Genomic DNA, 24,114 nt, shown 5'->3' on the forward strand with positions numbered 1-24,114 from the left:
CTCACTCCGGGATAACACCAAAAATTCCCATGTCTGGCATGGATTTGCTAGCTTAATGCATGGGAGCTGCTGCAGAATTGCACCCTGCCATGGATCTGGTCCAGCTCCAAGGTCCCCAGAGGGTGGCAGTGGCTTTGCCCTGCTGATGGCAGGGGTGGCTGCAGGGGCACAGCTCCCCGACCACAGCAGCTCTGCAGCCACAGCATCACATTCCCCTCCGGTGGCACTGCCGTGACAGCCTGCAAATGAGACAGACCCTCCAAGCTCCCCGTGTGACCCCGAGATCAGGCCCCAGCAGAGCTTATGCAGGAAGAGAAGCCTATTTGTCCAAGCACAAACAGCAAAAGGCTTATTTCCACTTGTACACTTGCAGCAAGCCCTGATCCCGACTCAAACCCGGAGCAGAGCGTGTCAGAGAATTTCCAGGGCAGAGAAATCCTCTCCGGGAGCTCTCCCTCATGGATGGCTGCACAGCAGCTCCTGACACCCCGTCAGGAGGCTGCTCCCACCTTGCCTGGGGACTCTGTGTCCTGCCTTCCAAGCATGGGCACTGCCAAGGCCCTGGGGATGGCGGGGCACAGAGCTGCTCAATAATAAATGATATTTTCTGATACAGTCGCTGCTGCTCTGAACGAGCTGTGCCCGTGCCTCTGCGAGAGAATTCCCCTTGCCCGACCTCATCAGCGATGCCCTTTGAAGTGTTCTGCTGATTCCACCCTCTGCCTCTCCTCTGCTTTCCCTTTCCCTGTGGATGCTGTGCCTCATCTCCTGCCTGCCTCTGGCCCTCGTGGACACGCTCACACGCCGTCCCCAGCGCTTGGCATGCGTGCAAGAGAGATCCTTCAATCCCTTCTTCCATGTCAGCTCCTTCTGGGAAGACAGCAGCTCCTTCCTGGAGGCATTTCATGGCTTTGATGAAGGAATTGTTCCCTGCTGATGGGAACAGGCTGACACAGAGCCCACGGGAGCCACTGGAGTCCCCAGCATTGCTGGCCAAACCTTGTGCCAGTGGTTGTTGTTTGCATCACTCTTCCCCACGCAAGACCCCAAATTCCATCCCGAATTCCTCCCCTGCATTGAAAGCCCCTCACTCCAGCCCTCGCAGGGCATTTCCAAGCCCACCAGCCTCGCAGTTCCAGCCGCTTTCCACTGGCAATCCCTGGCAGAACTCATCCCGCTTCCTGCGAGGCTGGGATTCCTCATCTCCCCCGGTTTCTTTTCTCCGCGTATAATGAGGATTACGGTGTAATTCCTGCCTCACAAGGGGGTGCTGTGGGGATTGCCAGGGTTAAGGCACTCAGCACAGAAAGGCTCTTACCAGCCCTTCAGCAGAGGGGCTCAGAGAAAAAAAACCCACTGCTGTTTGCAGCTCGCATCAGCTCCCATTAACTGGGAGGCAATTTTCTCCCCAGTTCAGACTTAATTCCTCCTCTAACTGCTGGCTCTATCCAGAGAACAGCAGGGCAGCAGCGACTATCAGCGCTGAATTGCCTTTTGAAATGGGATGTGCGAGCTGCCCGCGCAGAGCATGTGTGCTCTGTGTGTGTGTGAGTCCACGCAGGAGGCTGCACCAGGAGAGCTCAGAAGTGAAGCCAAGCACGGAATCAGCTCGGGAATCCCTCTGCACCCCCGACCCCCCATTGCTGGCTGCACCACAGACGCATTATGTGTGTTTATAGACGAAAAAAGCGAAAAATAGAACCGGTGCCGGCGTTAAAATTCCGCCGAGCGCAGCCTTCTGCACTGATTCCAAATGTTTATAAACACGGGAGTTAATGTAATCAGCACTGCAGCAAATACACACCAGGTACGCGGCACAGACAGGAGCGTCAAACGCGCTCCCAGCTCGGAGTGACAGCTCTCTGCTGTGGGCTCTGCAGCAAACAAAAGCAGCTGAAAAAACCCCACCGAGGAATGCCTGAGAGAGCAATCCCTCCTCCCCTCCTCCTCCTCCCCTTCCAAGACTCTCTGGTAGTCAGAGCTGTAAAAATCTCAGAGAAGGTGTCCGTTCCCACTGAGCCTTTCAAGTGGCAGGGAGCCACTGGGGGAATTCCTGGCTCCATCCACCAGCCCAGCCCCGGTTCTGTGCTCATCCCACAGCAGCCAGGAGCTGCTTTAGAGAGATTTGGACAAGACAACTCCAGGAACTGTTCCACCCTGGGGAAGGATGTGCATCAGTTTGCCAGGGAAGATCCCATCCAGAGGAGCTGTGCCAGTGCAGAACCCTCACCAACCCTTCATCCAAAGGAGTTGTGCCAGTGCCAGCCCCATCCCAACCCCATTCCAACCCCATCCCAGCCCCTGCCCACTGCTCACTGCCCACATTTTCCAGTGGGAAGGCTTTGGGGAGGTCCCATTCCAGCAGGTTGCTGAGGAGACGTTACCTCACACAGCAGCATCAGCAGAAAACCCCGGTGCTGGCAGAGCAGCCAAAATGCTGGGAGGACAAAACACTGCAAGCCTGTTGTTTTCTTTTTTTTTCTTTTTTTTTTTTTTTTCCCAGCCAAATGTTGTTTCATGCTCTAATGGTGATTTTCAGGAGCAATATTGGCGTGACAACTTATGTAAGTGTGGGCCAAGTTCCTACACCACTTCCAGGGTCTGTGCCTAAACCTGATTTCAAAGGGGGGCACAGGAAAGGTTTGGATCTCTGTTTTGCCACCTAAAATGAGACTTTAACCACCCCTAAAACCCAAGAGAGGGTAAATATCACAGTTTTATAAATTATTTTCCTTGGAGAAGGTGGGGTTCGTCACACCCTAGTGCTACCTGAGGCACCAGGTGGGTTGGTTTTCTCTCTCCTTGTTTGCAGTGGAACACATTTAGAGATTTATGGAAGGGATTTCTGAGTCTCACGGTGGTTCATGTGTTCCTGCAGCAGGAACCTTGAAATCCCCTGTCTTATCACTGCATGGCTCCTTTTCCTCATCTCTGGCTGAGATGAGTTTTAGGAACTCACTGTTGTGAGGGGTAAAACAAGGAAATAAAAAATGGGTTTAAACCAGCTGATCTGGCAAAGCAGCTCCCCCAGCCCCTCAGAGGCCATGCACACAGAGACCTCCCCAAATTAAAAACAATATAAAGCATGATGCAATTAAATATGTTACATATTATGATCTTCCTCCCCTAGAAACAACAAAAAACCGCCAAACCAGAGCATTCTGCTCCTGCCTCTCCTGCTCATGCACGAGTTCCCCTTGGGCTTCACGGAAATTTTGGTCTCACAAAATGCTGCAGAACAGGGGCCCCCATGGCACTGTGTAATAAATCTTAGAAGTTAACAGCCAGAACTGTGCCAAATGTGATGGGTTTTGCTTTGTGCAGGATCATGAAAATAATACATTCTGGCTCAGTAAGTCAGGCCTCATGCACCAGGGCTAATGGTCCACTGCTGCTACTGCTAAATGGATTTACATTTTTGTCTCACATGGTTGAGGGCTGTGATTTGGGAAGCCAAGGCCCCAAGGCTCTGTGAAATCTCCCCAGATTTTTGAAGGGAAATGTGAATTTTCCCCCCACCTGAAATGCAGGAAGCTCAAAGGAGGAGAGTTGAGGTGTGGCTGCCCCACAGGTCTCAGGGATGTCAGCTCAGGTGCAGTGACAATAAATGGGAGAAAGGGGAATGTGACACTGGGAATAACGCAAGCTGGAACATTGTTAATGTGGGGAACTCCATGGTAACTCAGAGAGACCTGCCCAGGGGAGCAATGTCTCATCGGAGGTATCTCTTTAATGGAGTTGGGAAAGGAAATAATGAGATTTTATGGATTAAAACTGAAATTAGACAGATAAACACTCCACGGGCAGGAAAACCAAGCAACAACAAGGACGCTGGGATCTCCCCACGGCCTGCCTGCCCACAAGGATGGGGGTTTGCCCTCCTGAGCTTTAGAGAGGAGGCAGGAGGCAGAAATCATCAGCTCAGCAGCCCCAGCTCCACAGGCAGGATGTCCAAAGCAATCCCAGCGGCCTTACAGCCTGCGAATCTATTAACTAAACCTCATTACTACGTAATAACTTTTGTTATTTCGGAGCAAACCTTGTATCTGCCTAATCCGCTTTGTTACAGAGCTGCCCATCCTTCCCTCGAACAGGAATTAACTTCTAAAGGAATTAAAAGGAGGAGGAGACTGCCGAAGGGGTCCTTAGGGGTATCTTTTTATAGCTGCTGGCTGCCCCCCCCTCCTTTCCCTTTCCCACTATGTGTGGTATCCTTCCCCACTGCTTCCATCCTTTTCTGCCTGCCAGGCATTGATTTGTTCCCGTGTTGTTCTAATGGAGCTTGAAATCAACATGACTTTGTTGTTGGTTGTTGTCATTGTTGTTCACATCTTTGTTTGGGGTTCAGCATCCTCGCAGAGGCCGGGGCAGCTCAGGGGCCGGCATTAGCAGGCTGAACACCTCCTTGGCGAGAGATCCACAAAGGCTGGCTCTGTGTCCACATAATAAAGGCTGCCACAAAGCTCAGCGAAACCGCTGCCCCCTCCTCCCGCGCATCAGCTCTTGTGCCAGCGCTGAATCCCCTCGCTCATCGGCGCACACAGAGGGTGGCCACAACAATCTCCTTCTTCCAGCAGGCCCCAGGAAAGCGCTGCGGTGTCCCCATCCCAGGCGTTCCGGAGCGCCGCTTTACGTCCCGCGTATCTCGCTCACATCGCGCAGGGTGAAAAATGCGTTCGGTGCGGTCGGTGGGGTGCCGGGCGCCCGAAAGGAATTCAGGACCGGCTCAAGAATTCGGGAACAGCCCCAAGTCCGCAAGCGAGGCAGGAGCACCTCCGCCGACCCACGGCGAGGCGCCCTGGGCCGCTCGGCGAACAAAGCCCAGCTGCCGCCAGCTGCCAGCATCCGGAGGGGCGGGCGGCGAGCCCGGCCGCCCGTCCCGCCCTCGCCTGGCCGCGCACCGGCGGCGGCCCAGGGAAGGGTTAACGCTGCGCCCTCCTTCCTCCGAGCGCTGACATCACGGGGCGGGCTCCTCCCGCCAGTGTGTGCGTGAGTGCGAGCGCGGCCGCCGAGCCCCGCACCGGGCACCGCAGCGGGCACCGCACCCGGGCACCCGCGGCCGGCCCGGCCCCGCGCCCCCCGCCCGGCCATGGAGCGCCGCGCCCGGCCCCGCAGCGGCAGCGCCTGAGCAGCGACAGCGGGGCCCCAGCGCAGGGCGGGCAGCGGGCGGGGGCTGCCGAGCCCCGCCGCCGGAGCCACGGCACCGCCGCAGCCCGCCGAGGGCTCTGCCTCGCCGCTCTGCGCTTCTTTTGCCTCCCCTCTTGCTCTTGGGGTTTCTTTTCTTTGATTTTTTTTTTGCTCTCAATTTTTTTTTCCTCAATTTTTTTCTCCCGATATTATTTTTTTCTCTCAATATTTTTTTCCTCTCAAATTTTTTTTTTTTTTTAAATCGCGTTTTCCACCCCCCTCCCTTCTCCTCGCCGCTCGCCCGGGCTCTGCGGAAGGAAGCGCCCGCACTCCGCGGCCGGAGCGCCCCGCGCCCGCCCCGAGGGGCCCCGCGGATGTGCGGATCCCTCCCGCCCTCTCTTTGTCCTCACCCACCTCCGATCGTATTTTTATTTTTATTTTGAAATTTCATTTTTTTTCAAGCAGACCTGAGCATCACCGCGGGCTGGGAGGGTGGGGGGCCCCGCGGCGCTGCCAGACCGACCCCTGCCCATCGCTCTTAAGGAACTCTCATGGCTTCACGGCCGCAGACAAGTTGCCGTGCATCGTGGTGGACTATCGGAGTTTGCATCCTGGCAGCCGCGCTCCTACCAGGTGAGCCGCTCCCCGGAGGGCGCTGCGGGGCTGGAGGCAGCCCCGGAGGGGTTTGCGGGGTGCCCGTGCGGGAAGCGGGGTGCGGGAAGGGTGGGATCGGCGTTGTGGGGCGCGGAGCAGGTGTGGGAGCTTCTGTGCGAGGGCGGGAGAGGAGCCGGGGCCGGTTTCAGCGCCGGCTCGGCTCGGAACAACACGCTCGTTTGTTTTGGAAGCAGCTGCAGGCAGCGGGCTCCGGAGCCCTGCGAGCCGAGGCCGTTTGTTTGCTTTTTGGATGGAGCGGCGTCTAGCGAGGCGCAGCAGCAGCCAGGCTTCCCCGGAAAGGCAGCCACGAGGCTGGGCAGATGTTTCGGGAGGAGAGACGGAGGCTTTGGGCTCTCCAGCATGCCCAGAATGCCCGCTCCCCTCCGCACACACTTCCCACGGGCTCTTTAGCGGAGGGGCTGGACCGCTCCCAGCTTTCAGCGCTTCCTTGCGCTGCCTCTGAGCTTGGCTGCCTGATGGCATCTTATTCATCCCTTTGGTTCCGATCCATCCCTCGCGTTCTGATCCGTCTCTGCAACGGAGATGGGCAGAGATGCGCCTCTCCCCCCGCTCGCTGGGGAGAGCGGAGCTGTCCGTGTGTCCTTCCCCGGGCTAGGAGCTGCCCCGGGCTGGGCACAGCGCTGGCGAGCGGGCGAGTGACCCACTTTGGCCACTGCCCTGCGGGGACTCATCTATTATTCCGCTCCGGTGCAGAAGGGGTTAATGCCATCCTGGAGGGCTTTCCGCGAGTCGGAGCCGTGGAAAGGGGATCGGCAGTCAGTCTGCGTTCGCAGCTTGTGAATGAGCTGAGAGATGCAAACAGAGCCGGGGTTTTGCCTTTGCGGTGGCTGGGGCTGGAGCGCGGGCACGGCAGCGGATCCAGCCTGGGCTGGGAGCTGCAGCTGGGAAGTTGCGATGAAGGCAGGGTGGAATTGCGTCCTCTCCTGCGATATTGGGGCTGGGGCAGCGTCCCAAAGGAGCGGCCAGGCTGGCTGGGTCTGGACTTTGAGATATGAGCGAGGTCTGGGCCATCAGGGCCCAGAGCTCCCTGGCAAAGACGGGGATGCGATAACATCAGGGCACGGGAGATCAACAGATCCCAGCGGCTGGATGGGTCTGGTTAAAATGGATGGAACGGGAGGGGGTGGCGATCCAGAAACCAGGGAGGCTGTGAGAGGGAAAAGGTTCGCAGGGCGATGGGAAAGCAGGGCCGGGTGCACCTCGGTGTCCCCGGGACAAAGGGATCTGTGTGCATCGCAAACAGAGGTGACGGAAGGGACAGCCTCGGGCTCCCCGCGCTCCTCTGTGCTTCAGGCAGGTGCCTGGCTGAGCTCCGGCTCCTCGCAAGGAGTCTCGGAACTTTCCATGCCGTTCTTCACCTCATCCTCCCCCCAGAGCCCCGGGCAGAGGCGCTGGAGGGGCAGCAATGCTCCGGCTGAACCAAAGGACTTTGTGCTCCCCTGGGAGCTGCTTTCACCAAGGAGACGCGCAGCGACCCTGACACAGCCTGGCATCTCACCTTGTCCTGCCAAGAGAGACTTCTCCTCCTATTTTTGGCCGTCCTCGGGGCTGTGCTGCCAGCAGCAGCTCCTCTCTTGCCGCTGCAGCAGCGTGGCAGTTTGTCTTGCCCTGTCCCGCTGACAGCTCTGCCAGGACAAGGCAGTGGTGCATCTCGTGGTGCCTTGCCAAGGCCGGGGGACAGCCAGCTCTGCAGTGTTCCAGCAGGATCAGCCTCCCCAAAGCCTGGCCCTGGGCACAGCACCCTGCAGCCTGTGTGGGCGACACTCTCGGCCCGACCTGTTCAGTGGTGGATGCACCACAGCTGCAGGAGGGGCTGATCCTGGGTGTTAAATATTCATTCATTCATTTACTTTGGTTCGTTTGGGTGCTCTGATGGACCCAGAGCTGCAGGGAAGGAGCAGCACAAAGCAGAGGGTCTTTACCAGACCCCAGGTGGTTCCTTGAGTTCACAATTTATTTTGCCAAAATCATATATATATAAAACACACATATATATATGTCATATAAACATATACAAAGCTGTATATATGTATATGTTATATACATATATATACGTGTTATATATATATATACGTTATATATATATACACGTTTTATATATATATAAATATATATATATATGTATATATATTCAATTTAAGCTTTGAATTCAGACAAGCTTGCTCTACAAGGAGAGGAAACTCACGATCCTCTACTACAAGTGAATTGGTAGCTGTGGACTCGCTGGAAAATGTGGTTTTTGTACCCAGCACCCAAGAAGGATCAGAGCAGTGCCTGCTCTCTGGGAAACCTTTCATGTCCAGCTGATCAATGCTATTTCATTCTGTTCCCACCCACCTCCCCCTTCAGATAATGTTAGCTTTTTTTTTCCCTTTGCTCTGATAAGGAAATAAAAGTTCCGCCGCTGTCAAAGCTGTAAGGAGCCTGGTATAAAAATCTGCTTTACAAATTATCTTTAATGTGAGCGGTTCAATCGCCCAGAACGGATTCAATTCACGGCTCCTGCAGCCTTCCCTGCCCATCCATTTGGAACCAGGTATCAGCTCACGCTCCACTCGAGATATTGATATCAACAGGGGTTACAGAGAGCCGTGGGGGAAGGGGAGCAGAGATCCCAGGCACAGCTTAGCAACACTTGCAGTTCAATTTGTGTTTTACAAACCTTAACAATCTGTCTGTTTGTCCCCACCGTGGAGCTCCGGGTGCAGCCACACAGAGCGGAGGCATCACCTGTGCCTGCTCCTGCCCCTGCTCCCAAACTGCTGCAGACAAATTCCTCTCTGCCATTGCTGGGCTGCCTCCTGCTCTGCCTGGGAACGCTCTGCAAAGCGCTTTGAGATGCTCCACGGGGGATGGAGAGCCTCAGAGGTGGCTGGAGCTGCTTTGCCACGGGGTTTTTCCATCAAAGGAGCATTGGCTGAGCCGCGGTGACCTGCAGGGCTGAGGTCAGGCTGGGCTGCAGCTGGAGGGAGGGTTCATTTCGGGGAGCCACAGCTGGAAAGAGCCAGAGCGTGTCACTGCAGGATCTGCTCCATCTTGTACTTTTAATATCCCAAAGTTAGCTTCCAAAATGAAAAGAAAAAAAAAAAAAAAGTTGCCAGAGTCTCCTTCAACATTTGGGTTGAATTCTTGGCTGTTATTTTTTTCTTCCCCCGCCTCCCAAAACTCACAAACAGCAGCATCAGGCTATTTCAGGCAGCAAAAACGTGTCTTTGGCTGACTTTTTCTCTCTTTAAAATTCACTTAAACCGACCAGGCGGGTTTTACCCTGGAGCTGCTGAGTGTGTCAGTGTGGGTGAGGCACCAGGCTGGGGCAGAGGCAGCTCAGCCCATGGGCAGGGGGTGTTGGAAGATGATCTTGAAGGTGCCTTCCAGTCCAAATCGTTGTGGATTCTGTTAGTAGAGGATCCTGAGTTTCCTCTCCTTGAATTCAAACTTGAAATCCATCTTTATATATATGTTTATATTTATATATATGATTTTGACACAATGCAAAAGGAGCTACGTGGGGTCTGGTGAAGACTCTCTGCTCTCTGCCCAGAGCAGCAGCGTTGGTCAGGCAGGAGCTCTCAGCCCAGTCCCATCCTCAGGGAGATTCCGGGGGCTCATCCAGCAGCAATTCCAGTGCTCGGGACGAGCTGGTGGGCAGGAGATGCTGGCAGAGCCCGGCACATCTCTCCTTGCGCCACCCCTGCTGCTCTGGGCTGCAGCTGCAGCAGCCACAAAAGCCGAGCTAAAGGGAGGCACCACGGGGCTCCTTTGAGTGGGGCTCACACCTCGGCTGAATCACGGCAGGAACCTGAAGAGCAGGTTGGCCATGACCTGCTTCCCAGGCTGCCACCGGCACCTCCTGCCCTCTGCTAGTGCCACCAGGCTGGGGACAGCCCGGGGGGACAGCAGCAAGGGGTCTTTGCCCACCTCTCACCACCTGGGGAGTCACGCAGCGCTGCCAGGATGGGGCAAGCACTGCAGGGAAACGGGGATTTATCACAGAATCCACAGTAGTTTGGGTTGGAAGGCACCTTAAAGATTGTCTTCCAACCTCCTGCCTTGGGCAGGGACACCTTCCACCTTGGTTTGCTCCAAGCCAGGAATTTTGGGGAAAGCTGGAATTGGGCTGTGTGTGAGCAGACAGGGATGGGGGCAAGCACTGCAGGAAAAAGGGTTTTATCACAGAATCCACAATGATTTGGATTGGAAGGAACCTTAAAGATCATCTCTTCCAACACCCTTCCATCTTCCACCAGACTGGTTTGCTCCAAGCCGGGAATTTTGGGAAGAGCTGGAGCTGGGCTGTGTGAGGGCTGCAGGGGTGGGTTGGCCAGCGCTCAGGAGCATGGCCACGGTCCTCAGGGCTGCCAGGAAAGGGGGATGGAATATTGCAACATCCTTGCCCGAGGTGCTGATGGCTCCTGCTCGGCCCCTTTCAGAGGCCAGCCAGGCTCATCAGTGCAAAAAGGCAGAAACAAATGAGGGAGGGACAAAGGAAGGTACTCCAGTCTCACAGCCCCTGGAGATGTTGCTTTTTCAAATCACGTCAGATTAAATCAGGGCAGCTCTGCTGAAGGGCGAGCTGGTGCTGAGCCACTGGAGCAGGGACCCGGTTTGCACTGGAGACACCTCTTTGTGTTAATTACCAGAGCCCAGCACGGAGATTTCCCAGCTCTGAGGTTCCAGGTGAAGGAATTGTGTGCTGTTCCACACACAGCAGCAGCTCCAGGTGAAGGTTTGTTTAAGGAATGAGAGATCTCATGCCACGGTTCCTCCTGCCTCTATTGAACCATGGATGTTCTCCCAGGTGCACATTTTGCCAGGATTAGCCCAGCCTGCATTGAGGCACAACCCAGGGTTTCCAAGGGGAACTCCTTGGCTCTGGAGCAGAAGAAAATCTGCTCAAATGACCAAGAGGAAGGAAGGAGTTTCCCCTCTGTCCCACGCTGGGTTTAACGCCCCTTCTGAGTCACAGGGAGAAATGGGAAGTGAAATTCCCAGCACGTGTTACTGTCCGTGCCCTGTGCTGTGTCCCAGCTCCTTGGGGACACGTGTGGAGCTCAGCTCCTGCTGCCACCCAGGGTTTGTCCTGTCTGGGCACTGATTGCAGCCCTTCCCACCAGAGCCATGGCTCTCCATCTCTGCTGCAGTGCCAGGGCACACCAACAGCAGCTCCTGGCCGTGGGGAGGGGACACAGCTCCTGTCCCTTGCTGTCCCCAGCCCAGAGGGACAGCAGAGCCCAGCCTGGGGAGGCACAGAGCTCTCCTGTCCTGCCAGCAGCTCTGTGGCGTGCTGGGCATGGTGGGAGGAACTGACCCAACCTGATGAGCCATCTCTCCTCCATTCCCCACCACAAAGCCATCCCTGCAGGAGCTTCATAATCCTGCCCTGACGTTATCGGGTGTGATGCAAGCTGGAAGCATTTCTGAGCATTATCCACCCAGCTCTCCTCTCTGTGCTGCAGGCCTGCCCTCCCTGCTCTGAGCCAGACCAGTGGGGCACTGGTGGAGGGCCCTTGAGCCCAGGTGTGCAGGGAGGAGAGCCCAGGAGAGGCAGGAGCAGGGAGAAGAGCCCAGGAGAGGCAGGAGCAGGGAGATTCTCCTCCCTGGATGTCAGAGCACAACGAAGGGGTTTTCTGCCCCCCGTCCCAGCCTATTTGCCTTTCTAGCTGCGGGAAACAGCCAAGTGCTCCCATCTGCTCCCAAGCATGCAGGGATGCTCCAGATGTTGTCCAGGACCTGCAAATCACATCCCTGCCTCGGAGCAGCACCAGGCACCAGATGGACCACCTGGCTGGGAGACAGCAGGTGCTCCCAAGCCTGCTTAGGCAGGAGGACTCAGCCTCCACCTCCCTCCCCAGCAATCAGGATGGGTTTGAGGCTGTTTTGCTTCTCTTGTGGAAGATCCATCCCTCTTCCCTCCCCCTGTGCTGGAGAGGGACATCAGGAGCATGGCCAGGAGTGATGGAGGGTCCTGTTAGGCAGGGCTGACATGAGCCTTTCCAGAACATTCCAGCGCACAGGGCAGTCTGTGAGGCACCCGGGGGGCTGGGAAGGAGGGCTGTGTGACCACCTGGGAGCAGAGCCAGCCCTGTGCTGTGTGTGGCTGCTGTGGTGTAGCTGTGTCATGTGCGTGCAGGGATTTCACCCAGGAACTGTCCTAAGAGTGTCTGCTCTCTGCTCTGAGGCTCTCACGTGTGCAAAACCAGGTTTCATTGCTTAATTTCATTCTTCTTTCATTTCCCCTCCAAGGGAAATGCTGCTGGAGCACTTTGCACTGTCCATTTCCACAGCCCAAGGGCCCAGCCTGGGGGCAGAGCTCTGCCTGTGGGCTCTGATGGGCACAGGAGGCTGCTGTGACTCAGGAGCAGAGGGCTGCAATTAGAGGTTGCTGTGCTGAGTGCCCTGGCAGAGCCGGGGGTTACAAATGATCCCTGATGGGCAGAAGTCACAGAGTTTAATGGGAGAAGTAGGGGAGGAGAGAGGTCAGAGTTTCTGTCACTCCCTGCTCCTGATTTCTGTGCAGAGCAGCTTGGCACGGGATGGTTTGGCTGCCCTGTGGCACTCAGGGCAGGGGAGAGCAGCAAGGGAGGGATGAACCCTGCCCTGTCCTTGGGCAGCGTGGTGCCCATTATCACCTCTGAGTTATCAGTTCTGAGTTCCCAGCTCTGAGTTCCCAGCTCTGAGTTCCCAGCTCTGAGTTATCAGTTCTGAGTTATCAGTTCTGTGCAGTCACAACTCACCCAAACCCAAACCCATGGCTCTGATGGAGGCTCCCCTTGCCTTGAGGCCTCTCCTAGAAATAACCCTACAAATCCTGCAGTCAGGAGGACACTTTGCACTGCAGAATTACCTGCATCAAGCTCTGGCTACGTTTTCCTTAAGAAGAGGCATCCAAGGGGCTTTACCCTGACTTTTCTTGGGCTACACAACCAGCAGAGACCCCTTGGAGGCAAGCCCAGAGTCTTGATCTCACCAGTGCTGATGGCCTTCCTAACCTGGGGGTGCCAAAACCAGGGGAAATGTTAGAGATGGATAATCCAGATCAGTTTAAGAACACACAATTAAATGATCTCCCCCATTCTGGAGGGGCTGTATTTCCTTTTTCCTGCCTTTCTCCTCACTTATGTTGTTCTGAGGGCTGGAACTGGAGGCAGCAGCAGATTTGGTGGTGCACAGCTGCACAAGCTGCTCATTGCTGGGCCTCTTTGGGCTCTTGCCCTGGTCAGAGAGTGTCTGGGGGCTGTGCTGGAGGAAGGGACATCTCTGGGCACAGGGCAGAATTGGGGCTGTGCCTGTTTGTGGCTGCTGAGGATGGGGGATGTGTTACATAGCAGCATCCCTGCCATGCTGTGATTCATATCAGCTGCCAGTTTCCATTGGATACAGGACCCCTCTGGGCTCTGCCAGGCTCCATGGAGGGCTGGATCTTCTACTTGGTGAGTTTATTTTCACGTGCTCAGGGTGCTGAGGGGAAAAGGGCAGTGGTGGATCTCCTTCCTCCAGCTCAAACCCCCAAAATCTGGGTCAGGAGCTCTCTGTGTGTGTGAGTTTTGTGCAGAGGCTTTTCCCAGTGATGGGGCTGAGCTTTGCCAAATTTACCTGGAGGTCAGATCCAGTGAGAAGCCAGGGAAAGGATCAATGAGAACCCAGGGAAAGGTTCAGTGAGAACCCAGGGAAAGAATGAGTGAGAACCCAGGGAAAGATCCAGTGAGAACCCAGGGAAAGAATCAGTGAGAACCCAGGGAAAGATCCAGTGAAAACCCAGGGAAAAATTCAATGAGAACCCAGGGAAAGAATCAGTGAGAACCCAGAAAGAGATTCAGTGAGAACCCAGGGAAAAATTCAATGAGAACCCAGGGAAAGAGGAGCAGGGATTGTGGGGATCCCTGTCCCAGAGAGTGATTGCAGTGCTCTAATCTTTCCGGGAGGGTTCTTTGGGGATTTGTTGGGTGCTGGGATGGGCGTGCTGGGTACCCCTTTGGTAGGAGCTGGGTGGGATCCTGTGGAGGATGGCAGCAGTCGAGGACAGGGGTGGGAAGGAGGGAGAAAGGCTTGGGCAGAGCGGAGTTTGTAAAAGCAGCAATGTTCTCTGTGCCTGAGGATGGAATGAGGAGCAGGACTGAGGACAGGGAAGGCTGAAGGGGTTGCAGGGAAAGGCAGAGCCCTGGCAGTTCTTGTCTGGGGTTCTCCAGGAGATCCAGGCTGGAGCTATCACGTCCTGCCCATGATCAGGCAGCTCTTGACAAGATTTCCTGAATATCCACCCAAAACCCAGATGTGTGCCCACTCCAGCTCTGTGTTCCACTCCAGGAACACTGGCCTGGCGATCCTGCCCATGCTGATCCATGGATTCCCATCTCCAGGGCTGGCACATCCCTGGGACATCATCCCACACCCCCAATGGGCAGGGACAGGGCAGGAGCCACCCCTGAGGATTTGCATTTGCTGCTGATTGACTTTGGAGCTGGAGCAGCAATTTGCCAGTGATGGAACCTTTATCCCCCGACTCCCCCAGTCCTTCTGGGAGTTTGGTTTCTCAGCTCACAACAGAATGACGGTGGTAGCAGTGAATTCTCTGGGGCTAATATTGCCAGCTAGCACACTATAGAAAGAAAATTCTTTATTTGTTGGCGTGGCAGGAACAGACTTTGGAAAATGTACCCTGATTTTTAAATACCCATTTCGCCTGTGGTGTAAATACTAAAATGGGTTTTTTTCTCTCCCCCCCCTTTCTTTCTCTCTCTCTTGGAGTTTAAAAATATCGCCAGCCTGGGGAGGTGCATCTTTCACTGAGATTTATAACGGCTGCTCTCAAGTGATCTGGAAAATGAGCCTCCCTCTGCCCCATCCAGCCTGGCACCTTCCAAGAATTTATTTCCTATATTTGCGCCAGCCTGAGAATACTTAGAGGCTGCATCTCCACCCAAGCACTCTAATTATTTAAGTTTTGTTTATGGCCACTCTCCGGGGAGCTGGGAACGTCCAGGCTGCTGATCCCTCCCTGCAATGGGTAATTCAGCCCTGCATTGCTGCTGGGTGATAATGGCCAACAAATCACGGCCGCTGCACCGTTTGCCCAGGATGGATCACCCCGGCTCTGAAAATTGGTCAAACAGAGCTCTGGGTCCTGCTCTGTGCCCTGTGTCCGTGCCAAGCTGCCTTATCCACCCATCCCTGCTCACTCCTGCCTCTGGAGCCACTGGCAAGCTGTGGCTGAGGTGAGGCAGGAGGCAGCGAGGAAGAGGAGGGAGGCTCCTTCCTGGGCTCTGCCCACCCTCATAGCCAACCTGGGGCTGCCTCTGGTCACACCTGGGGCTGCATCCCCTGCCCACGTCCCCATCCCTTCCTGCCTTGGGGGGTTCAGGCCACCTTTACCATTATCCTGATCACCCAAAAGCTGCAGTTTTGGCAGTGAGGGGCTCTTTTCCCACATCCCCATCCCTTCCTGCCTTGGGGGGTTCAGGCCACCTTTCCCATTATCCTGCTCATCCCAAAGCTGCAGTTTTGGCAGTGAGGGGCTCTTTTCCCACATCCCCATCCTTTCCTCCCTAGGGGGTTTCAGGCCACCTTTACCATTATCCTGATCACCCCAAACCTGGAATTTTGGCAGTGAGGGGCTCTTTTCCCACATCCCCATCCTTTCCTCCCTAGGGGGTTTCAGGCCACCTTTACCATTATCCTGATCACCCAAAACCTGGAATTTTGGCAGTGAGGAGCTCTTTTCCCACATCCCCATCCCTTCCTGCCTTGTGGGGTTCAGGCCACCTCTCCCATCATCCTGCTCACCCCAAAGCTGCAGTTTTGGCAGTGAGGGGCTCTTTTCCCAGCCCTGTGGCCAAGCTGCCCAGCCCCAGTGAGGTCTGGAGGAATCTGCAGTCCTGTGGCTGCCTCTGCTCCTGTCAGGCTGGGTGATAAAGAGAGAGAGAGAGAGATTTTGATTACATTATGACAAGCGACAGAGAGATGGAGTGAGGGCTGAGTCTGCCTGCTGTAATTCCAATTAGCAGGGGTGCTGTGGCCAGGGCCTGACAGGTGTATTGATCCCAAATCTGGATGGGGAAAAACCTTTCCAGGGGTCCCTGGGGCTGAGCACAGCTGTGGGGCAGGGAGGGGAAGAAAAGGATTTTTGTAATGGGGCACTTGAGCAGGTGGCTGCATTTCACCTTCCAAAATGCCACAGCCAGCCTGGTACTTGAGCTTTCTCCTGGATTTACCTCAAAATCTGTGCTGCAAACCCCCCCTGGGGTTTGTCTGCAGCTGCAGGATGAACAGGCTTCTCCTCAGCGCGCGCTTGGAGTGAGTTTATCAGGACTTAGGTTCTTCCCTAGACAGAATGTACCCGAGTTAAATAAATCGGCATGCAAGGAACAAAAGCGCAGGGCTGCAAGGCGAGGGGGAGTTTCCCTCTGCCACTTGAAGGTCAGAGCTGAGGCAGGCTGGCAGGGCTGTGGGCAGGCTGGTGGTGCAGACGCTGTCTCAGCTGCACCCTCCCCGTGGCAAAGGGGAGGACTCCAATTTGCAGCTTTGCAGGTATCGATCCGAGACCTTTCACCGCCTCTAAACCCACTTTGGAAATAAAAGGCTCGAATCACTCTCCTTAAGTACATATATTCTTTTGTGTTCTTGACATTTCCAACGCCGCCGTGCCCGTGGAGCACCTCAGAGCACCTCACTGGCGAGGGGAATATCTGCTGCCTCACAGCAGCTCCTACCAGGCATGAATCAGCTCCTGTTTACAGGGAAAGGATGGCCTGGAGGTGATGGCAGAGCTCAGAAGGGCTGGCAGCGTTTCCTGGCTGTGCCAGCAGCTCCCTGGAACATCCTTGGCCAGCTCCCCTCACCTCTGTGTGCCTTTCCTTGTCAGGAGCTGCTGGGAGCTGTCCCCGTGCCCTGCACACCCGATCCTCCCTCAGCCAGGCAGGAGGCACTTGCAGAGCTCAGGGAAAGGTGACTCTCCTTTATTCGGTCGTTTTTTTCATGGCTGCCAGACGCAGGCAGAGAATTTGGAAGGCAGGAAATGCTTTTGCACGGATCCAAGCACAAACATTCTGTCAGAGCAAACACTGGGCTCAGTTTCTGGCTGCTCTGGGTGTGGGATGTGGGGCTGACATCATGGAGTTGGGTGAGCACAGCCCATTGCTTCCCTGCCTGCTGGAACCCAAAGCTCTCTTGATTTCTGCTGGTTTTGTGCTCAGGTCACCTCTGGTTTCCAGGACAGGAGGGTGAGAGGTGTGGGTTGGATATCTCAGCACTTCCCAGCTCCTTCCCACCCACAGCCTGGACTGTGCTGGACTCAGGAATGGCTGTCAGGGGTTCACAACCTGAACAGGGTGCTGAGGCAGGAAGGAGGTCCTATCATGGCCATAAGGTGACACTCATGGTGTCCTGCTATGGCAGCAGGTGACACTCATGGTGTCCTGCCATGGCAGCAGTGACACTCATGGTGTCCTGCTATGGCAGTAGGTGACACTCATGGTGTCCTGCCATGAGAATAGGTGACACGATGTCGTGCTATGGCAGTAGGTGACACTCATGGTGTCCTGCCATGGCAGTAGGTGACACTCATGGTGTCCTGCTATAGTAGTAGGTGACACTCATGGTGTCCTGCCGTGGCAGCAGTGACACTCATGGTGTCCTGCTATGACAGCAGGTGACACTCATGGTGTCCTGCCATGGCAGCAGGTGACACTCATGGTGTCCTGCTATGGCAGTAGGTGACACTCATGGTGTCCTGCCATGAGAATAGGTGACACTCCTGATGTCGTGCTATGGCAGTAGGTGACACTCATGGTGTCCTGCTATGACAGCAGGTGACACTCATGGTGTCCTGCCATGGCAGCAGGTGACACTCATGGTGTCCTGCTATGGCAGTAGGTGACACTCATGGTGTCCTGCCATGGCAGCAGGTGACACTCATGGTGTCCTGCCATGAAAATAGATGACACTCATGATGTCATGCTATGGCAGTAGGTGACACTCATTGTGTCCTGCCATGGCAGTAGGTGACACTCATTGTGTCTTGCCATGGCAGTAGGTGACACTCATTGTGTCCTGCCATGGCAGTAGGTGACACTCCTTTTTTTGCTCTTCCCAAAACCTCCCTGCATGCCTGTGAGCAGCATCCCTGGCGTCTGAGCTGCCCCAGATAACAGAAACACCATTTCTTGCACGAACAAGCACTTCCAAATCCCCGTGCTCCTTCCCCCAGGCAGGGATGGAACCCAGAGCCCCCTGAGGCTCCCAGTGTGTCCCCGTGTGAGCCTGGCACTGATGGCACTGACTGTGGCTGCCTCAGACAGCAGATGGGCTGGAACAAGTGTCTCTGTGCTGGAAAAGCTCTGAGTCTCTCTCTCCTGGGTGATGACGACTTCAGCCATATGCAAGAGAGTCTCTGGCATTCCAGGGCTGGGAGAAACTTCCCTGGGAAGAGCCACAAAGAGCCATTCTGTGGCCAAAGGAGGTGCAGGATTCATTGGAGGAAGGAAGGGAGGTTCACTTCCAAGCTCTGGAGCAGCAGCAGAGTCAGCAGCCTGCCCACGGAGTCTGTCTGCATCCTCCTCCTCCTCCTCCTCCTCACCCTGCAGCCCCAGTGCACCCCAGCACCCCGGGCTGGGAGTGTTCCAGACTGGGGGAGTTATTACAAAATCCTGGCCAGGACACACAGACAGAGATGGAGGGTTTAAAGGTCGATAATTGTTAATTATTACCCAAGCTTCCCAGGAGGCTTTCTGGGAAAAAGACGTGGCTCTCATCTGCAAAGGTGTTCTGTGGAACATTAGTCTGTCCTGGCCACACTAAAACCCTTCCACTCTGCCTCTTCCTGCCTCCTGTGGGATTAATAAAGTGCTGCTGGAGAGCTGCTTATCTCAGAGCTGAATAATGTTTGCAATACAGGGAGGGGAGGCAGCTGTGATCCGGGAAAGGAGCAGAGGGAAGGGAGGGAAGAGGAGGGCTCTGGGGCAGGGTGTGGGGCAGAGAAAAACCCCGGAGACAAAAAGCACCAATACAGGCTGGGGGTACCAGAAAACCAACTGATTTCTGCATGGATTTAATGCGAGGGTCTCCCACTGACACTGCAGCTTTGGACACACAGATTATAGTGAACTTTGGATAGAGCCATAAAGGACACGAGGGATTATCAGAACTTTGCAAGCATTCCAGACACCAGCAGAAAAAAAAAGTTATATATATATATCAGGGAATGCCCTGTGAAGGAGAAGAAGCCCCAAAGAGGTGTAATAATAGTGAGCTTTGGATAAAGTCATAAGGGATACAAGGGATTATCAAAACTTTGCAAGCATTCCAGACACCAGCAGAAAAATATGTATATATATATATATCAGGGAACCTCCTGTGAAGGGGAAGAAGCCCTAAAAAGGGGTAATTATAGTGAACTTTGGATAGAGCCATAAAGGACACGAGGGATTATCAGAACTTTGCAAGCATTCCAGACAGAAAAAAATATATATATATTTATTCCTCCTGGAGGAAGGAGAAGAAGCCCCAAACGGTGCTGCTGGTGCTGCCATGGCCCTGGGAGGCTTTGCTGCCCTGCCCAGCTGGCAGGCGGCTCTGGAGCAGGAGCCCGGGGCCAGGGCCACACCTGGGAGGCAGGACGGGCTCAGAGCTTCCCACGGGTGTGGGCTGGAGCAGGTTGGGCCGGGCTGGGCCCCCAGGGCAGCACCCAGCGCCCCTGGGAGGGTGCCAGGGCTGCGGGGAGGGAAGGGAAGGGAAGGGAAGGGAAGGGAAGGGAAGGGAAGGGAAGGGAAGGGAAGGGAAGGGAAGGGAAGGGAAGGGAAGGGAAGGGAAGGGAAGGGAAGGGAAGGGAAGGGAAGGGAAGGGAAGGGAAGGGAAGGGAAGGGAAGGGAAGGGAAGGGAAGGGAAGGGAAGGGAGGGGAAGGCAGGAAGGGTTCAGCTCCCCAGCACCATCATCTCCCACCCTGCTTCCCCTTTCTGGCTTCTGAACCATAAGGAATGCTGCTTCCCTAGGCTAGAACCTCTCAGGACTCCATGGGCAAGGAAAACCCAGCCCCTCCCCAGCGCCATCATCTCCCACCCTGCTTCCCCTCCTTGTCACCATGATATTTGATGAAAAAAATCCCTTCGCCAGGATTTTTCTCCTGAAAAGATGAGAAGCTTCAAAAAACCTTCAAATAAATATAAAAAATTAACTATCTGCTGCTTTGGAATATAGCAAGGGATTGTTTGATTAGTTCCATGTGAATCGTTTAATTTAATAACCAGTCACCATCAGCTGTGTTGGACTCTGAGGAGTCGGTCAGGAGCTTTCATTGTCATTCTTTTTCTTCTTTCATTATCATTCTTCTTGTCTAACCTTCTAAAGTATTCCTTTCTCTATTTCTTTAGCATAGTTTTAATATAGCATTTTAAATATAAAAATAATAAAAATTGAAAAAAATATAATATAATGTGATATGATATGATATAATATAATGTAATATAATATAATGTAATGTAATATAATATAATATAATATAATATAATATAATATAATATAATATAATATAATATAATATAATATAATATAATATAATATAATATAATACAATATAATATAATATAATATATCAGCCTTCTGAAACGTGAAGGATGAGGTGAAAGAGGAAGTAAAGGATGAGGGGATGGATGAGGTAAAGGAAGAGGTGAAAGAATTCTCTTCTTCTCTTCTCTTCTCTTCTCTTCTCTTCTCTTCTCTTCTCTTCTCTTCTCTTCTCTTCTCTTCTCTTCTCTTCTCTTCTCTTCTCTTCTCTTCTCTTCTCTTCTCTTCTCTTCTCTTCTCTTCTCTTCTCTTCTCTTCTCTTCTCTTCTCTTCTCTCCAGGAGGGCTCAGCTGCCCCACACAGGGCCCCACGTGGATGTTTAATCCCCAGGGAGATTAATGGCTGGGTTTTATCTCACCCAACCCCTCTCCTCAGCCCAGTCTGGCCGGATGAATCCCTCTGGGACAGCTGAGCCCTGTGTCCCCTGACTCCAGGGATGGCACTGTGCCCCCTGTGCCCTGCTTTAGGGCTGAGGCAGGCAGGGAGATGCTGCAGATGCCTGAGAAAATGTGGGTTTCCCACAGCCAGGTGGATCTCAGGCCCTTGGGAGGGGACAATCCCTGTCCCTCCTTCCTGCAGAGCCATCCCTGAGGTGCCACCAAGGTGTGGTGGCCATGGGGAGGGTGAGGGGAGGGTGCCAGAGGGTGGTGACCCCCCTGTCCCCAAGGGTGTGGCCCTGAGCATTCCCCTCCAAGGGGGATTTGCCTGCCAGGCCCATCTGTTCCTTCAGCCCATTGCCATGGCAACGGGGTGGCTTGAGACGGGCCGGGGAAAATGAATCCAGGCAGGAAAATATTCTTTTTTTTTTCTTTAATCTTGGGCGGAAATGAAGGGGAGAGGGAAGAGATCCTTCTGTCTCCTCCCTGTTTCCCCCCTTAGGGCTGGGCTCCTCCTGCTCTCTGCTTTTCCCTTCCCCTCGGGTTGGGTGTCCCATCCAGGTGTGTGGCAGCAGCCAGGTGAGGGTTGGGGATGTGCAGGTGAGGTCTGGATCTCTTCAGGTGAGGTCTGGATCTCTTCAGGTGAGGGTTGAAGCTGCAGGTGAGGGTTGGAGCTATGCAGGTGGGGTCTGGGTCTCTTCAGGGGAAGGTTAGGGATGTGCAAGATGAGGTCTGGATCTCTTCAGGTGAGGTCTGGATCCTTCAGGTGAGGGTTGGGGATGCACAGATGAGGTCTGGATCTCTTCAGGTGAGGGTTGGAGCTGTGCAGATGAGTGTGGATCTCTTCAGGTGAGGTCTGGATCTCTTCAGGTGAAGGCTGGGGCCATCCAGGTGAGGTCTGGATCTCTTCAAGTGAGGTTTGGATCTCTTCAGATGAGGTCAGGATCTCTTCAGATGAGGGTTTGGGATGTGCAGGTGAGGTCTGGATCTCTTCAGGTGAGGGTTGGAGCCATGTAAGTGAGATCTGGATCTCTTCAGATGAGCTCTGGATCTCTTCAGGTGAAGGTTGGGGATGTGCAGATGAGGTCTGGATCTCCTCAGGTGAGGTCTGGGATCTCCCCTGCCCCCCAGGCATGGCCACAAGCAGTGAGGATGCTCTGACAGGGGGCTCTGCCTCTCCCCCAGCCCTGCAGCCATTCCCATGGAATCCCAGACTGGTTTTGGGGTTGGAAGGACCTTAAAGATCATCCCTGCCCAGCCCTGATCCCCTCACCTTGCCCAGGTGTGTGGCCAAGGGGAGCCTGGCAGCTTGGTTTAATGCAAGGAGTCACTTGTCAGAGCAAGTTACTCCCAGTTTTTTCCAGTAAAAAAAAGCCTGGAATGGAGTGAAAATGGTGCCCTGCTATTTGTGTGCATGTGGCTCTGCCTGGCTGCATCTCAAGTGGAAATGGCCTGGAAAAAGAAGCAAACAAAAGAGGAAACAACAAATGAATATCTGCTTGTTGACAGTGAGATCTGGGCTAATGTTTGACAGACGAAAGTGAAGCAAACGCGGAGTGACAGATTGACAGGAAGACAGACATGTTTTTTGTGCTAGTTTAGCATCCTGATAGAAAGAGGAGATAATTCAGCTTTGCAGGGGACCTTGAGGGGTCACCTACCTGCCTGCTGAGGTGGGTGGGTGTGCTAAACACCCCTGAACACCCCTGGCACCCAAAGGCTGCTCTGAGGGGCAGGAGCTGGCTCCAAACTGGTGCCACTGGGGCTGGGGGGCACCGGAGCAGGCTGGGGGAAGCTCTGTGGTTTAGTGATTGCCCTCGATGATCCTGGAGGGTTTTCCCACCCTAATGATGCTGTGATCCTAAAGCCAGGGCTCCTTTTTGGGGGGGGCACTGGCAGCAGAGGCAGGCTGGGGGGTTGATGATGAGGCTTTTTTGCTTGTTCCTCCTAAATGTGGGGAAGTGGGATGGATGGGGTGAGTTGTCCCTGTGCATTTTGTGCTGCAGTCCCACCTGGAGATTTTCCCCTGCCCTGGACACGTCTGCTCCCAGGGCAGGAGGCATTTCAGGTTGGATAGGGCTGGGAGCAACCTGGAAAATGTCCCTGCCCATGGCAGGGGAGTGGGAAGTTGATCTTTAATTCCCTTCCACCCCATTCCATGGTTTTAGGCTTTGGGGCTGGGGTTGAGTGTTGAGGACGAGCTTTGTCTCCCCAGCACCAGAGGCTGGTGCTGTGAGCTGAGATGATGAACCAGCTGCTCACAAGGCCCTGGTGAGTGCAGAGCTGGCTTAAAGTCACCTTTGTGCTCCCCTTTATCCCAGATCTGAGTGCAGCAGGGCTGAATGTCACCTGTTCCCTCGTGAGCAGCGATTTACAAGGAGCTCATCCTGCTCCCTGTTTGCAGAGCAAATGCCCTTTTCCTGTTGGCTCTGCCCTCCCTGCAGTGGGGAATCAGCAGATTCTGGGCTTGAAGCTTCTCCCAGATTTATGAGCTTGCTCTTCACCTTGAGAGTGAGGCTCCCTCGCCCTGAGAGAGCTTTGAAACCCAAAACACCAATTGCTGACTTCAGCAAACACCATTGATCCTCCTGCAAATAAAAGTTCTTTCTTTTGCCTTTTTAGGACATGGCTTGTGGGGATTTTGTTGTTGTCCTCTTTGTGTTTCTCTTTTTTTCCTCTGGAGACATGAATCCCAAATGGCTCTGAGCAAAATCAATGTGATCTGAAAAGAACTCATCAATAGTTCTTATGGGGAGATATTTCCTCCCGGCCAGACACCAACAAAAACCCACAAAAACCCTTCCTCTCATCTTGCTCTCCCCTTGAAAAGCAAGGTTCTTTAATTGGCTTTAATCCTGGCAAGAGCAGAGCTGTTTGCATGGAATTGCTAATAGGGGATCATCTCTCGCCATGACTGATGGGTTATTTGATGCTGTGCCTCAGAAACCTGAGAAATCAGGTGGGGAGGGGGATCCCAGCCTGGCTCAGAGCCCAGGCACAGGCACAGCTGCTTTGTGGTTTCCAGGCAGGATCGGGAGAGCAATGGGGAGCAAACCCCTTTTGTCCTGTTGCTCCAGGGGATGGAGTGATGGGGAAAGCCTTGCTGGATCTATGGGGTGCACAGAGTGGGGCACGCTGGGCACTTTGGGGGTTTGACCTCGGTTCCAGGGGTGTCCCACACCTGGCTGTGACTCACAGGGACAAACATTGACCCTGTGAGTTATAAAGAGCAAAGAAAAGCCCTGCACCTGCACAGGTGAGCGGGCTGCTGTGTGGGATGCTCAGGGGAGGAATGGTTGGATCTGTTGCCTTCTCTGCTCCTATTCCTGCTCTGACCACCGATTTTTTGGCACAAAGCCTCTCATCCTCCTGCCTGTGTGC

The 24,114-nt window shown here is 54.3% G+C and overlaps 1 protein-coding gene across 3 annotated transcripts in view; it reads left to right on the plus strand.

The window, feature by feature from the left end:
* The first annotated feature begins 5,172 nt into the window (after window positions 1-5,172).
* Window positions 5,173-24,114, plus strand: part of NECTIN1 (nectin cell adhesion molecule 1) — a 101,387-nt gene continuing 82,445 nt past the window's right edge. For all 3 annotated transcript variants that reach the window (XM_058041175.1, XM_058041177.1, XM_058041176.1), the window contains exon 1: window positions 5,173-5,760. In XM_058041175.1, the coding sequence (XP_057897158.1) occupies window positions 5,679-5,760 (82 nt within the window). In that variant the 5' untranslated portion in view covers window positions 5,173-5,678. The remainder of the gene's footprint in view (window positions 5,761-24,114) is intronic.

The sequence above is a fragment of the Melospiza georgiana genome, chromosome 27 (assembly GCF_028018845.1).
Source record: "Melospiza georgiana isolate bMelGeo1 chromosome 27, bMelGeo1.pri, whole genome shotgun sequence".
NCBI lineage: Eukaryota > Metazoa > Chordata > Aves > Passeriformes > Passerellidae > Melospiza > Melospiza georgiana.